Source organism: Lepus europaeus, chromosome 3 (assembly GCF_033115175.1).
Source record: "Lepus europaeus isolate LE1 chromosome 3, mLepTim1.pri, whole genome shotgun sequence".
Lineage (NCBI taxonomy): Eukaryota > Metazoa > Chordata > Mammalia > Lagomorpha > Leporidae > Lepus > Lepus europaeus.
This window is the reverse complement of record NC_084829.1, coordinates 98,142,009-98,158,858: the sequence shown is the minus strand read 5'-3', so window position 1 is coordinate 98,158,858 and position 16,850 is coordinate 98,142,009. Positions and strand designations below refer to the sequence as shown.

General features: G+C 37.9%; 1 protein-coding gene across 1 annotated transcript in view; it reads left to right on the top strand.

Moving 5' to 3' along the window:
- Positions 1 to 16,850, top strand: part of SIM1 (SIM bHLH transcription factor 1) — a 79,903-nt gene that overhangs the window by 35,907 nt on the left and 27,146 nt on the right. Inside the window, exon 10 of the mRNA XM_062187634.1 lies at positions 10,733 to 10,901. Within this exon, the coding sequence (XP_062043618.1) occupies positions 10,733 to 10,901 (169 nt within the window). The remainder of the gene's footprint in view (positions 1 to 10,732; positions 10,902 to 16,850) is intronic.

Genomic DNA, 16,850 nt, shown 5'->3' with positions numbered 1-16,850 from the left:
CTACCACTAGGATTTGCAAACCCAGTGAGCATTAAATATGGCAAGGTCCTCTGGATGGGACTTGAAAGAACTCGTCTTGCTTCCCAAGTTTGTGACTGATATAGCGTGTCAAAGGAACAATGGAAAGGTGGATGTTTCCCATGGACTAGTCACCTCAAATTTTTCTTCATCTTGGGTTTCAGAAGTAAAATGTTAGAATTTAGGATTTTAGGGTTCAAAGAAGGTGAAGAAGTGGTTAAAGTGGAGAAGACTTCATTTTAGGGGGGGACAAAGAGGAGGGTGAACAGAGTGGAGTTGAGCCTGCCCAGACAGAGGGCAGGGGGTTTGAAGCCAGGCTTCATTCCATCTGAGCAGTAGGCAGTCTTTTCTTAAGCTGCTTGTTGGGGGAGGTACAGAGCGCTACATGGACCCTGTTAAGGTGTGTGGGGTCCATGGAGAAAGGCTCCTTGGTTAAACTTATAATGCATTGTCTTAGCAGTTTGGAATGTCCCAGGGACCTAACAGGTTCTATCAGGCCTCAGTGGCCTAATAGGTTCTAACAGGGGTTGTTTGTGGCTATCCTTAGCTTCGAGATGCTTGGTTTTCAGAGTGGAAATGTCACATAGATGATTGATTTTGGGTGTCTGTGGAGTAGGAAAATCTAGGCTAGAGACTGGACATCAGTACCTGGAATTTAAACCCAGTGGAGTGAATAACACCAGAGAGTAGGTGTTAATAGAAAATAGAAGCAACCTGAAGATAGAACCAAGTGACACTGTAATGTTTTAGGGTCTGCAGGAATAGGAGTGCCCAAAAGGAAGCTGAGAGAAAGCAAACAGCTGTAGGGGTGGGAATAATTCAGTGGAAGATAATACTGTGAGGTTAGCCCATCAGGGCAAGTGTGAAGCTTGAGTTCTATCTTTTGAATATTCCTTCCCTTTTCAATGGTTTCCAAAATTCTTTGTGGGCCCCTTTCACCCGACTCCTTTAGTTTTTCTCATCCCACAGAATAACTGCTCTAATCTTTAAAGTATGGCTCATGAACTGCAGCATCAGCATCACCTAGGAGCTTGTTAGAAGCTACATGTTGGAGTGTTTGTAGTGATTAAAAGGTCACTTGCTGTATCCTCATCCCATGTTGGAATCTCTGAGTTGGATTCCTGCCTAGCCTGTTTCTGATTCTAGGTTCCAGCCAATGTGTAACCTGGAACATGATAGGTGATGGCTCAAGTGCTTGAATCCATGCCACCTACTTGGGAAACCTGGATTGAGTTCTCAGATCCTGGCTTTGGCCTGGCCCAGCTCTGCTGTTGTGGGCATTTAGGGGAATGAATTAGTGAATGGGGGATTTTTCTCTTTCAGTTTCTCTCTGTCTCTCTGTATTTCAAGTAATTAAAAGTAAATGAATTTAAAAAAATCCAAAGTGCTGGGCTCTTCCCTAGACCCACAAGTGAGAAACTATGAAGGGTGGAGCTAAGCAGGCTGTGTTTTAAAAATTGTGTTTTAACAAAGGGTGTCTGATGCATGCTGAAGTTTGAGAACCACTGCTTTAGGGAATGGAGTTGATAAACTGAATCAATGAAAGTTAACAAATGAGTTATAGACTATTATCTTTTTCTGGGCCATCTGTCTAAAGTCAACTAAATAAGTAGATTTTCAGCATCAGCCAGAAGATGCTGTTGAGCCATCTTCATGAGGTCCAGGGAAGATTCTCCAGCCCTAGAAAACATGAAAGCAAATGTTGTCTATTCTGTTTTTAGGCTCCATTGATAACTATATACTCTACATAGTATTATATAAGCTCTCTGACTCCAAAGATAGAGACAATGAACATTATGGCATTTCAGTGGGCAATCCAAAGTCTCTTGCAAGAATTCAGAACTTATGTTGTTTAAGCACAACTTATCTACTGGGATATTTAAAATAATGTCTGAATACAGAGGAAAATGAGGATGATGATAGAAATTTTAATAAATTGTGAATTTTCATGACTAAAATATATCTCAAATTTATTTTTGTCACTTAAATAATAGAGTTTAATGTATATTTAGTCAAGCACTACAGTTGTAAGGGCTTAAGGAGATTAGAAATAAATGAATCTAATTAAAGAACATGTCTCTGAGATTTCCTATGTCATAAGTATGAATGAACTGTTTGCACAGCAAAAATAAAGAAACCATTAATGATTAACTATCTAGAAGAGGTTTAATCAAGAATAAATGTTAAAGGACATCTTTAACAATATTTAAATTAAACAAATGAAGATTTGTGTATTTGAAAACATTGCACCATATCATCATTTTTGCTGTGTCTTTTTTGAGTGTTTAAAGTCTGAGGTTCTACTTTTCTATAATCTACAGTACCTTAAAGCACAGAGCTTCCAACAGTGCCATGAGGTTTGGCCATTTGGGGTCTTCCCACATGAGGCCCTGTGGGGCATTTGGAGAGCCTTTCATGTTGCCCAGTTACAGAGATCTTCCCTGTTCCTAGAGTTTGTGTGGAACTGAAATTAGGAAGTGTACTCCTTTCCCCTACTCTAGTAGAGGACGTTTTAAGGGTAGCAGTCAGCTTTGTTGAAGATCAAAATAACCAGGTGAGAAAGCTGTTCCTATGAGACTGAAGTGTCAACCAAATATGAGATGTTAGGTGCTAGAATCCCCCATTACTTATCTATTTTATGTATAGGAAGAGTTCTCTTTAAAATTTTATTTATCTGAAAGGCAGAGAGACCAAGGAGAGGCCAAAGGGGAGGGGAGGAAGAGGGAGAGATCTCGGCTGTGGAGCTGTATATTAATCCTCTGACTGCATCCATGTAGATGCCAGTTTTAGTCCCAGCTGCTCCTCTTCTGATCCAGCTCTCTGCTATGGCCTGGGAAAGCAGTAGAAGATGGCCCAAGTGCTTGGGCCCCTGCACCCACGTGGGAGACCTGGAAGAAGCTCCTGGCTTCAAATCTCCCAGCTATGGCCGCAATGGCCATCTGGGGAATGAACCAGCAGATAGAAGATCTTTCTCTCTGTCTCTCCCTCTAACTGTAAATCTATCTCTCAAATAAATAAATAAAATCTTAAAAAAAAGAGGGAGAGATCCCTCATTCACTGATTCACTCCCCAAGTGCCTGCAACAGCAGTCTGGTCCAGATTGAAGCCAGGATCCAGGAATTAAAAATCTCTCATATTGAGGCGTACATCGTGGTGCAGCTGGTTAGGTGGCTGCCTGCAATGCTGGCATCCCATATGGGTGCAAGTTTGAGTTCCAGCTGCTCTACTTCCAATCAAGCTCCCTGCTAATGTGCCTGGGAAAACAGCAGAAGATGCCGCAAATGCTTGGAGCCCTGCACCCATGTGGGAGTCTGGAATAGAGTTCTGGGTTCCTGGTTTTGGCTTGGCCTGGACCTGGCCATTGTGGCCATTTGGGAAGTGAACCAGTAGATGGAAGATCTCTCTCTCTCTCTATTTCCCTTTTAAGTAAGTAAATAAATCTTAAAAAAAAAAAATCTGTCATGTAAACTTGCTTACTTAGCAGGTACCTGTTTCTCATTTACCTGAAATGATTTGCCAGTTTTGTGAAATTTTGATTGCTTGGATTTGAGATGAGTGAAAATTTATTGTAATGAAAATTATTTGTTAATTACTTTCAAGTGAATGCCAGTTCTATGCAAGGTACTCTTATGAGAACATAAGTAAAGGCTGTTCTAAGAAAGGGAATTTAGGAGGTGTTTGTCAAGATATGCCATTTGTTTACCACACTGTGAGACAGCAAATTGGAAGTGTCAAATGAATGCAAGGGTAGTGAGTGGTATACGGCTGGGGAAAATCACTGGCTTGTAGGGTGCGGAAGCAAATTCAGATGCGTTGCAGTGGCAGGCCTGGAATTAGCTATTTTCCAACATGCTTCACAGATTGGTATGAAGATACTACACAATCTCTGCTATGAGAATGGCTGACATGGCATAGCTTATCAGCGTGTTACAGTTTCTTGCCTTATTTTTTTGTAATTTCTACTTGCCTCTTGATTACATCTGTGTCTTTCCTTCCTGAAATCCCAGTGTGATAGTAAATTTTGTGCCTAAGCTATTCTTTACCCTTGTGGTGCCATCATGCCATAGCATGTGATCTGAAACCTTCCAAATGGAGAAAGATGGTTTCTAGGCAGAGGTAATGTTTATGTATGTTTATGTGAAAATCAAAGACTTTTGGTGAACCCACTAAATTTGCCAAATCAAATGGAGAAAACTATAAGGAGCACACAGAAATCTACTTATTAGTGTGAGACTATTACATTTCCAAGGGCGCCTTAGCCTAATTTCCCAGCAGATTGTTTTAGTCTGTGAGCCCCTCACAGTGTGGAATCCTCCTTATCAGCTCTCTCTGCTGGGCTCCCTAGGAGCCAGAAAATGAAACATAAAGCAGGTCTCTGTGATGTGGAGGTTTACCCAATGGCCAGACAGTAACTCTGCCAGAATATAAAGAAGGTCATGCACTTCGTGTAACAGTGACTCTAGAATCCAATTAAAAAGTTTAGTGTAAGGCACAGTCATTCCCACTTAATCCGATCACGGTTTAATGCAATCCTCTGCTTATTTCAATCAGCGCCTTTGGAGCCAAATCAATTGTATGTCTTTGTTTCCACGTTTTTCTGGGTAATTTGATCACCTTCAGCTGTTTGAAAAAAACTCAATTGGGAAATCTGGCAACATCTTTTAAGAATTGCCACATAGCATAAAGTTAACAAAAGGGCTCCAGAATGGCCAATAGATTCAAAATTGACATGATAGAAGCAAAAATTCAGTTTAAAATGAGAGTGGAAATTGCTGTAGTGCAATTGAAGGAATAAATTCTTTCAAAGAATTTTGACCCAACTGATAAAATACTGTTGATTGCTTTTCTTACACTCATTCCAGTTCATTTGAAGATTGTAAATATGTTAGTGCAGCTATTGGAATTACGGAGACCACTCTCCCAGCTGAAATAATTGAAATACTATCAGTGTGTTTCTAAGAGGCTGACAGTACCTTCTAGTGGTGAAGGCACCTTCCATCAGCTTTGCAAGAATATTACACTTGGCTTCCCATATAGGAAGTTGGTATTGACCTAATGAGTGCTTGTGGCATATTGCTTAAGATAAGGGCAATGATGCAAAAATGGCCCCAATTTTTCTATTGAAATTTGAGTTATTCCAAATATGTACATGACTATTATAAAGTTTAAAGTAGACTCAGATGGTTAATTCTGCAAATTGAATGATTTCTGACTGTCCTTAATGAAATAAGAGGATTACTTTGGTCTGTGCAAATATGAGTGAGATTGACAAGCTGCAAGTCCTAGTGATTGCAAATTGCCCATTTCACTTTGCTTTTAGGGCTGAGGTGCCTGAGGATGTCTGAAGCTCTTGTACAAATCATTAAAAGGAAAAAAATACCCAAATGTAAATTGTTCTCAATAGCCTTTTGAAGAACATGCCAAATGACACATGCCACACATCCCCTTTCGAGATGCCAATCATGTCTGGAAGATCAGCATGACTGCCTAGGATAGGGTCGTCTATGGAGCACCAAACAAGGTCTGTGGGCTATAGCTGTAGAGGAGTGCTATGTTCTTCATTTATTAAAGTCAGCTAAATAAAAATCCTTACCACACTCATGTTAAAGTCTATATTCTTTGCAAATGAGTATTTTGTCTTGCTCTATGGTGAAGCATTAAACAAACGGCTTTATTAAACATGCACTCAACTTTGAGAACATGCATGATACCAGAATGAGCCTCACCCATGGAAAGAGAGAAGCAGGGCCAGATTCTTCTTTGTGTCTGAGTTTGGAGGAGGGAAATGGAACTCATAATGTGATTCCCATCAGCATCCAGCCCTTTAAACTATACAAATGAAATGCTCAACTTAATAGAATTCTAAAAGTAAAACAAATGCTTTGTTCCTAGTGAATCTGCCATTCAGAGCTGCTCTTGGCAGCACATCAACCGTACTTGAAATGTCTTTAAGTGGGCATTTTTTATTGTGCTTTTCATCCTAACGTATCTGTTGAGCTATTCGAATTTTGAGCTAAGAAACAAGAAGACTGATTTCCTTTCAGAGTGACTGTGTTGCTGTAAGACCCTCATTTGCTGATTTAATAAGGAACTTACTTTAATAGGTATTTTGGCCATACTGCAATAAGAGTTTAGAGACTAAAAAGTAACAGAAAATTAAAAAAGATATACAGTGTAAGTATGACTTGTAACAGCATAAGCAGACTCTACAAGTGCCACAGAGTTTGGAAGTTAAGAAATAATATTATATTTCGAGCATTTACTATGTTCTGGGTACCGTGCTGTCAGTTTTTCATATAATATGAGGCCCAGATATGTTACTGTGTAACAAGTAAGAGGCAGAGATTTTCTTTTTTAAATTTTATTTAAATTATACAACTTTCATATATTTCATATATACAGATTTAGGAACATAGTGACATTCCCCCCGCCCCCACACCTTCCCTCCCACCCACGCTCCAACCCTTCCTTCTCCCTCTCACACAGTCTTAATTTTTACAAAGATCTATTTTCAGTTTACTTAATGATTGTATAGTTAACCCTACACTGGGTAAAAGAGTTCAACAAAGAGTATGAAGAACAGAGATTGTCTTAAACTCTGGTTTACTAGACTTCATGGTCTTCTATTAAATTTTGATGAATTGGAGCCAGTGCTGTGGCACCTGGGGTAAGCCTCTGCCTACAGCACCGGCAACCCATATGGGCGCTGGTTCCAGTCACGCTGCTCCTCCTCCAATCCAGCTTTCTGCTATGGGATGGGAAAGCAGTAGAACTTGGCCCCAGTGCATGAATTCCTGCACCCATGTGGGAAATCTGGAAGAAGCTTCTGGCTCCTGGCTTTGTATTGGCCCAGCTCTGGCCATTGCGGCTATCTGGGGAGTGAACCAGCGAATGGAAAATCTTTGTCTCTTCCTCTCTCTCTCTGTAACTCTACCTTTCAAAATAAACAAAATCTTTAAAATTTTTTTTGGTGAATTATATAAATATATATCCTATATATATATATTTACTTATTTTATTCGTTTGAAAGGCAGACAGAGATCTCATGCTCATTGGTTCTCTCCTGAAATCCTTGCAATAGCCAAGGTAAGGCAAAGTTGAAGCCGAGCATCAAGAACTCTGTCTGGGTCTCCCATGTGGTTGGGACTTAACTACTTGAGACATTGCCTGCTGCCTCTGAGGGGCTGCATTAGCAGGATGTTGGAATGAGGAATGAAATTGGAACTTAAACCCGGGGACTCTGATATGGGTGTGGGTGCCCTAAGCAGCATCTTAACAACTAAGCCAAATATCTGCCTACATTTTTTGGTAGATCAACAGCATCATTATTTTTATTAATTTATCAAGAGTATTTGTAGAACTCTTCTTATATTTGTAGGATTTTTGTGTAAATTTGTAGAATTTTAAGCCATTTAAATGGTTTTAAAATTTTACTTTAGCCTATTTAATTTGGAGTATTTTTGCCATTGGAAGCTTTGTCAAGCTTTTGGTAAGACTTTTTCAATAGTTGGATTGTAAACCATCAGAGAACTGAAAGTGTGCAAGAGAAAAATGAATCCTTGTTTACTCCCTGCTTATAGCCATGAAATCCCTGTGCTGAAATGTTTCATTAGGAATGGGATTACAAAATTGTTCAGCCACATTTTCAGGAGTGCATTATTTTGATTCTTAGACTAGGTTCTGCCAGGCAGTGATTGAATGAATGCTCTGCTGTATAGTGAGAAAAAGTGTATTTGACACAGGAGTTGCCCAAGGGTAAAGGCTTACCCACCTTTCAGGATACAGTGCTTGGCTACTCACTGTTGTCTAAGGGCTAGAGGATCAGAGGACTCACAGACCATTAAAGTCTTTTCCAATAGAGAAAGGTGATTGGGTTGCAAGTTATTTTTACTCTTTGGGGAAAATAATACTTTCTTAATTGCATCCTTGTTATATTATATGAATACTGTGCAAATAGCCTTGGGAATATAATAACATCATCTTGACTCTCATTCTCTAGAAACTTAGAACCCACTAGGACAAGACATAGTCACTTGAAAAAAGAAGAATAAAGGAGAAAAAAAGATAGTTTCTGGACCCTTCCCAACTTCTCTCAGTAACTGGCCCTGGTACCTTTATGGGAGGTAGGGACTTGATCCTTCTGTTCATTGATGTCTTCTGCAGCCCCTAGAACAAGGCCTCACACAGAGGAGACACTCAAAAAATAGGAACTGAATGTATGAATGAATGATTTGAGCAGTCAAGAAGGGCTTCATAGAGCTGTGGTGGGCTTTAAGATGTTTCTTTACAAGAATAATTTTATAGACATATTTTGAGGGAGGAGAGAGAGAGTCAACAAAGGGAGTTCTATTTGGGGAGAACTATTTGGATGAAGTAAGGGGCTGATGAAGGACAATTTTGAGATACTGTCACAAAAATTAATGGGAGCCACATTCTAGAGGACACTGAATTTCTGACTGAGAAGTGTTTAAGACTATATTGTCATTAGAAGGAGTTGCTAGAGATGTGAAGAGACTAGCGATGCAACCAGCTGAAAAACAAATTGCATGTCCATCTGCTAAGTTCTTAACTCAAGAAGATTTTAAAAAAATTTTCATTGAGTGAATAGATTATAGTCATCCCTCAGGACCCACTGTGGGTATCAAAATCTGAGGATGCTGAAGTCCCTTATCTAAATAATATATATTTACTCGGTGCACATCCTCCTGTATACTTTAAACTATCTCTAGGTAATTTAAATTATTAATTATTGTATTAATTATTAATTGTATAAATTAAATAAAATAAAAATATAACCAATACATTTTAAATGGTATGTAAAAGTTCTTGAATTGTTTAGGGAGTAATGAAAGGAAAAAGTCTGTATGTGTTCAGTGGAGGTGCAATATCTTTTCCCAAGTATTTTTGTTCTGTAATTGGTTGAATCTGCTGATATGAAACCTGTGGATAAAGGGAGCCAACTATTTTATGCAAAACCATTGTAATTTGGGGATATATATCACTGCAGGATAGCTTGTGGAAGTGACATTATTTGGACCATTTTAGCTGGTTATTTCTCTTACTCACTCGAGGGACTTCTTGCCTGAATTATACTGTTTTCCTTTTTTAAATTGTTAAGTGAAAATTGATATGTTTATGGTATACAACATGATATTTTGATGTACATATACATTGGGAAATGACTAAATCAAACTTCTTAACATTTGTATTACCTTACATATTTATCATTATTTTTATGGTAAGAACACTTAAAGTCTATTCTTTTTGCAATTTCCAAATACTGAATTATACTTTTCCTTTTGCATATTCTAGTAATGAAAAACAGAAAGGGTGAAAGTATAAGAAGATAAATGAATATGTGTTGATTCATGGAATGTGCCAATCACATAGACACACCATATATATATATACATACATATAATTTCATTAATTTGTTAAATTCTATATACCTGTCTTAATCCAAAGAATTTTAAAAATGTATATAAATTATTCTAAAAAATAGAACCCATTTGAGAATTTCAAGAAAGGAAAAATAAAAGTCAGTGGAATTAGTTTTATAAAAACATCTGTCATGAGGACTTGGTACATTTGCTAGAGATGATTACAAATCAGACTCAAGGCTCAGAGCTTTTTGACTTCTCATACAAAGGTAACATGGTGAGTTATATGATTTAGTGTTCATGAGATAAAAATAAATCAATTACCCAAGAGCAGCTCAGCTAGTTTTGGAACCTGAGAGAAAATTCTTCCATGAGTCTTCATAAAGAAGACTCTGAAACATTTTTTTTGACTGTCAGGGAAGGGTTGATGCCCTCTCATGAAAACAGAGTCAGACAAGATTTATAACTGCCTGGAAGTGGGCAGAGATTATATCTGTGAGCAGAGTCAAGACTCTTATCTTAGCCCTTAAATATCTCAAGCAATTTCTTTGAAATGAACTTCCAAAGATGGACTTGTTATCCCTTTCACATCACTGAATGCAATTGCTATGTTCCTTTATTTGTTTATTGTTTATTTACTCCCAAATATACTCTGTGCAAGAGCAGGGGTTATGGATGTCTTATATATTCTCACATCTCCACATAGCATAAAATGTGGTATATATTAGGAGTTCAATAAATATTTATTGAATGAAGGGAGGAATGGAAAGAACTGGTGGTTAAATCTATCTCCCCTAAGGGGATAGAATTAGCCTGTTGAAAAGGATTTTTAACTATTTGTAAGTCTTGTTTCACTAGTTAGACAGCTATAAGAATGTTTAGAAAGTTTACCAGAATGACTGGTCTCAGATCAGCTGATAGAAGACATCCTGCTTAATAGAGGTCAGCATCAGCTAACCACTGTTTGCTGGATTCACCCCCCATAGGACACCTTTTGAATAAGTTTTGTAATTCATATCTCACCAGTGAGGACATAAAAACTGTGAGAAATTGAATGCTTGAATTACGGGTTCATTTTTCTACTCACAATAAAGGTAATTAAAATATATTTTTAAATAAAGACATGAGTGTATCATATAATTTGATAACTGTGGCAGCTGCATTCATGCAAACTAATTAAAAATTAGGCAATTGTGGAATAACTGAAACCAGTTATATGTCTAATTTTGCTTGCTTCCCTTTCAAATCTGGGTTACTATCATACCTGATGAGAGGATGCATGGATCCATTTTCCTGTGGTGGCTGATTAAGTGTTTTGTCATCCTCTCCTGCAGAGATACGGAATACAAAGGGCTGCAGCTATCCCTGGATCAGATCTCAGCCTCCAAACCAGCCTTCTCCTATGCCAGCAGCTCCACGCCCACCATGCCTGATAACAGGAAGGGGGCCAAATCCCGGCTCTCCAGCTCAAAGTCAAAATCCAGGACTTCCCCCTACCCTCAGGTAAGTGCACTTATGTTTTGCAACTTTTTTATTTGGGACTTGGTTTGATCTGAAGGTTGAGGAAGTATTAAAACTGGAAGTAATTATCTACTTTTAATAAATTTAAAATTTCTATACATCTGGAAGGTTTTCTAAAACTATCTTCTTTCTCCTCCTCTTCCTTTAAAATAACTGTGCTAATAAAAATTTGAAATGATATTATGGTTAACTGAGTTTATATAAAGGTCATGAGAGTGTAGTTGCTGTTGGAACCATAAATATCTTTTTTTCCCCCAAGGAGGTTAATCCTAAATTCTCTTTTCTCCAGGAATTATTAATTAGCTAGAATGCTGGATGTAGTCAGATAACAATGTATGGTAAATGAGAGCTTGATTCAGGACAATTGAATCTTAGGACAGCAACTGAAGAAGAAGAAAATTACTGGTAGAGGCAAAACATCAAGAATGCATTTCACCATGAGTTTTCAGCACTGATTGATTATTTATGAGGAGGAATGAAGTAGAGAGGGCTTTCCAGATGGCAGAAATGGTAGGAAAAACAACTCTCTTCTCATGTTGGCAAGGTGGTGAGATATGAGATCAAAAGGAGGTATTCTAGAAATACTGCAAAGTATAAAGAGGAATCCTGATTCTTGAAAGGAAAATATATATTTTTTCTGACCAGTCACTAAGATATAGAGACTAGAATGTGTCAAGGTGTGTGCATGAAGTAGGGTAGGATTGGGGACCTCACTCCCATATCCTGTGGCCCCTTCCCCTCACACCCCCTTTTCTTTGAAAAGCACCATGTTAAAATTTCTGCAGTTCACTGCTTCAAATAAAGAGATGATTCCTGGGCTAGTATCAAACCCACCCAGCTTCTGAGTCATTTATTTTGATCAAATTGGTATTTATCATTTATATTTTAAATGTATTTTTAAAGTAAAAATGGCAATCCAGTGGGTACACAAACTCTTATTTAATTTTTCTAAGTATTTTTTTAAACTTTTATTTAATGAATATAAATTTCCAAAGTACAGCTGAGCTGTGCTATTCTGTTGGTTTACAAGTGTATACTGTTTGAAGAATGTTGTTCATTGAGTCAGTGGTCACTTAAAAGCTACTATTTGATAGATTATTTTAGTGGGTTTTTATAAAAAGACAAGAAGGACTTGGCCTCTGCCTCCAAGAGACTGAGGTCACATGTTTTGAAATCTTCCATAGAAAACCAAATTGTTTTTCACTGTGACAAAAGGGAGGAGAATAGATGTCTGATGCCTAGATGTCTTCAATGTTTGCTTTGAAGACTGAGTCAGGGTCACTGTGGAGTTGGAAATGCTTCTTTTTATTGAACATCTAATGAAAAGCTTTTCTTATGTCTTGGGAAAATATTTTACTGGCTGTTTTTACTGCTTGGAATGCTGATGTAATATGCCTTTGGGTAGTTATCTCCTTAAATATGTAGGAGTGATGGACACATAGATGACAGAAGAAATTAAATCAGGCAATACTAAGTTAAGGAGGAATTTGTCCAATGTTATACAAAAATTGAGCCACAAAAACAAAATTTTCTGTTAGATCTCCAAAACTACATTGTTTAGTCTCCATATTCTTTTATAATCTATTGTTAACATATAAAATATCTATTAGGTGACTCTAATAATAGACTATTCTTTTTTTTAAAAAAAATGTTTTAAATGTCATTACACTACTCCTGGTATATGTGTCAGTGTGGAGGAGTTAATTTGGAAGTTATATGTGATCCATAGTTGAAAAAAAAAACAATATAGATGACTAGACAGTAGAAAAATCTGTCTTTATTTCATTTTCCTCTCCAAAATTATGCTTTCCTCTAGAAATGTCTATGATATATAAAAATCATGTATACGTGTATATCCACATAGGATTTCTCTTGAAGTTTGTGTACTTATTTTTCAACTAATACTTGTTTAAATGTAGTCCCTAGAATTTTAACCATATGTTGTATTTGAAATCACACAGTCATAAATTAAGTTTACTTAACACTTACTTGCCTCATAAAGCTTATTCTTTAATTGTGTTTACTTTAGATAATCATGGTGCTAAGTCAGTTGTTGACTGAGTTTCTACTATGTTGGCTATGTATGCATAGAACTCAGAAATGGAACATATTCACTTGGTTTTGAGAAGCCACGAATATAGACAGACAATGTACAGGTATTTGCAATAAATTGTCATGTGTGAGAGTGTCCTCTGGGGGCACATTGGAAAAGCATTTTATCTATGGTATTTTCTTCATTGTATTTGCAGGAAGAACATCACTAACAATCTCATCCATCTTGGATTCTAAATCCTCAGAAATTTTAAGGAAAAAATTAGCTTCTCAAAAATCTTTTTTTGGTCAAAATCAATTATTAAGGAATAATTAACTTTTAATTTTCATGCTTCATTGCTATTAAGTCCTTTAACTTAGCAGATGCTAGCTGAGTACCTACAGTGGAAAGATGCTAATCTGGCCATGTAGTTACTGGATAAAGGTCTTAGTATAGAAATAAGTGGTATATGAAATATTCTTAAGGCTTGCAGTGTAGCTGAAGTGATAAAATATACAGAAGAATAAATGCTGTATAGGAGGTATCTGTGGTGGGCACTCTGGCCTGGCTGACTAAGGTTTTGTGGCTGGCCTGGCCTTGAAGGTAGGATTCAGGTATGAGGACACTGAGGGGTGGAGAGAGGACTTAAGAAGACAGATTATGAGGAAAGACACGAACACCTTGTTACTGTGCGTGGGAGGGTATATCTACTTGAATGAGTACTAGGAGTGATATTTGGAGACAGACTGTTGACAAAGCACTGGTGACGAATATTTGCTAGCCCAACAAGTTTCAAGTTTATTTCATATAGAACTACTAAGTGTTTTTGAACAGGAAATGAGAGTATGAATGTTGTTGAAGCAAGGAAAGTGAGGGGACTAGTAGTCTTGGTGTGATACTACAAAGATTAAAGTTTTCTAGTAAAGAAAAAGGCAAGTAGATTAAGAATGTGTAAGATTGTTTTATTCTTGGTTGCTTGTACCTTTTTTAGCTTTTATTTAATAAATAGAAATTTCATAGGTATAGCATTAGGAATATAGTGGTTCTTCTCCCCATACTTGCCCTCCCACCCCCCAACTCCCATCCCACCTCCTACTCCCTCTCCAATCCCATTCTTCATTAAGATTCATTTTTAAATTTTTATTTAATAATATAACTTTCCAAAGTACAACTTTTGGATTATAGCAGCTTTTTCCCCCCATAATTACCCTTCCACCCGCAACCATCCTATCTCCCACTCCCTCTCCCATCCTATTCTTCATCAAGATTCATTTTCAATTGTCTTTATATACAGAAGATTAATTTAGTATATACTAAGAAAAGATTTCAACAATTTGCACCCACACAGAAACACAAAGTATAAAGTACTGTTTGAGTACTAGTTATACCATTAATTCACATAGTACAACACATTGAGGATAGAGATCCTACATGGGGAGCAAGTGCACAGTGACTCCTGCTGTTGATTTAACAATTGACACTCTTATTTATGAAATCAGTAATCACCTGAGGCTCTTGTCATGAGCTGCCAAGGCTATGGAAGCCTCTTGATTTCGCCAACTCTGATAAGATTCATTTTTAATTACTTTTTTTAAACTTTTATTTAATGAATATAAATTTCCAGTGTACAGCTTATGGATTACAATGGCTTCCCCCTCCCATAACTTCCCTCCCACCCGCAACCCTCCCCTCTCCCTCTCCCTCTCCCTTTCCATTCACATCAAGATTCATTTTCAATTCTCTTTATATACAGAAGATCAATTTAGTATATATTAAGTAAAGATTTCAACAGTTTGCACCCACATAGAAACACAAAGTGAAACATACTGTTTGAGTACTAGTTATAGCATTAAATCAAAATGTACAGCACATTAAGGACAGAGATCCTACATGAGGAGCAAGTGCACAGTGACTCCTGTTATTGACCCAACAAATTGACACTCTAGTTTATGGCGCCAGTAACCACCCTAGGCTCTCCTCATGAGTTGCCAAGGCTATGGAAGCCTTCCAAGTTCACTGACTCTGATCATATTTAGACAAGGTCATAAAAGACAGGGTGAGGATACTAACCAATGATCCTTAAGAGTGGCATTAACCAGGTCTGAACAATTATATGGCATTAAGTGGGGAAGAGGACCATCAGTACACACAGGTTGGGAGTAGAACCATTGGAGGTAGAGTAGAGGTTATGATTACAAAGGAATGAGGCCCAAGTGTGCTAGACAGGGTCTAGAACAAAGGACAAAGTCATTATTAGAGGAGCTAAGGAAGGTGCTGTCTAAGCTACAATTAAGTTTTCTGATTGAGAGGCAAATAGGACCTGACAGAAGGGGCTTGATAATAATCTGGTGGGCTTTAGGCCTTGTAAGTTAAGAGGCCCAGACCTATCTATCTCTTCACATGGGGTACATCCTAAGGGAGGTGTGAACCTCCTAGGGGAAGGCACTCTGTTGACTTTCATTACTTAGCTGGCCTGGGAGGAGAGCTGGCCAGGTAAAGGCAGGTGGCATCTCTAACAAGAAATTTACAGTTCTGCCTTCAATGTTGCTGACCCTACTTGGCCATCCCCTCAGCTGCAGTGGTCACTTTGGAAGTTGGGCTGAGTGAAGGGCTTTTCAGCTTAGAGCCAATAAGATCTGTGGCTCTGACCTGGGCATCCTTCGACTCCAGGGCAGGTCCATTTCCAGTGATCCAACTCTTGGTATAGCTGCCAGGGCTCTTCACAAGTTGACTTATACAGAAGACCAACTCTATACTAAGTAAAGATTTCAACAATTTGCACCCACACAGACACACAAAGTATAAAGTACTGTTTGAAGGACAAATTTTACCATTAATTCTCATAGTATAACTCATTAAGGACAGAGGTCCTACATGGGTAGTAAGTACACAGTGACTCCTATTGTTGATTTAATAATTGGCACTCTTACTTATGATGGCAGTGATCACCTGAGGCTCTCGTCATGAGCTGCCAAGGCTATGGAAACCTTTTGAGTCCACAAATTTTGTCCATATTTAGACAGGGCCATAAGCAAGCAGAAGTTCTCTCTTCCATTCAGAGAAAAGTTGTAGCTCTTCTTATTATCAATATATTTTGCTCATTACAGATTTTTTGAAATTAAACTTTTAAGGCATGCTTTAAGTAGTTAATGACATTAGTATTGAATTCTTTCTTATATGTTAATCTACGCATAATACATTCTTTTTAGTGACTGAATGATGAAGCTTTCAATTGCATTTAATTTTAATTTTGCCTCTTTTTTCCTCAAAAGTAAAAATATAATCTTTTTTGCTGTTTCCACATTAGCATATTTCAAACATGCAAATTCTTATCAAATTTTGAATAGGCAATTTCCAGAGAGGAATTGAGCTCATTGGGTAGCATCTTTTATCTCTTATTAATTAAATGGTGGTTTAATGACTCTATCAATATTATTTATTAGGCGCTTTGTTCTGACTTTCATGTAATAGGCATATCTAAAAGTTCTAGCAGGTGTCTGAATGGCAAGCAGCAACACTACTTTTGGGATTATTTAGTTACCTTTATATGAGCATTTGCAACATGCATAATTTGTTTTAAAGATATATTTATTTTTATTTGAAAGTCAGAGTTACACAGAGAGAGAAGGAGAGGCAGAGAGAGAGGTCTTCCATCCACTGGTTCATTCCCTAGTTGGCTGCAACAGCCGGAGCTGCAATGATCTGAAGCCAGGATCCAGGAGTTTTCTCCGGGTCCCCCATGTGGGTGCAGGGGCCCAAGGACTTGGGCCGTCTTTTTCTGCTTTTCTAGGCCATAGCAGAGAGCGAGATTGGAAGAGGAGCAGCCAGGTCTTGAACTGATGCCCATATGGGATGCTGGCACTGCGGGTGATGGCTTTCCCTGCTACATTACAGTGCCT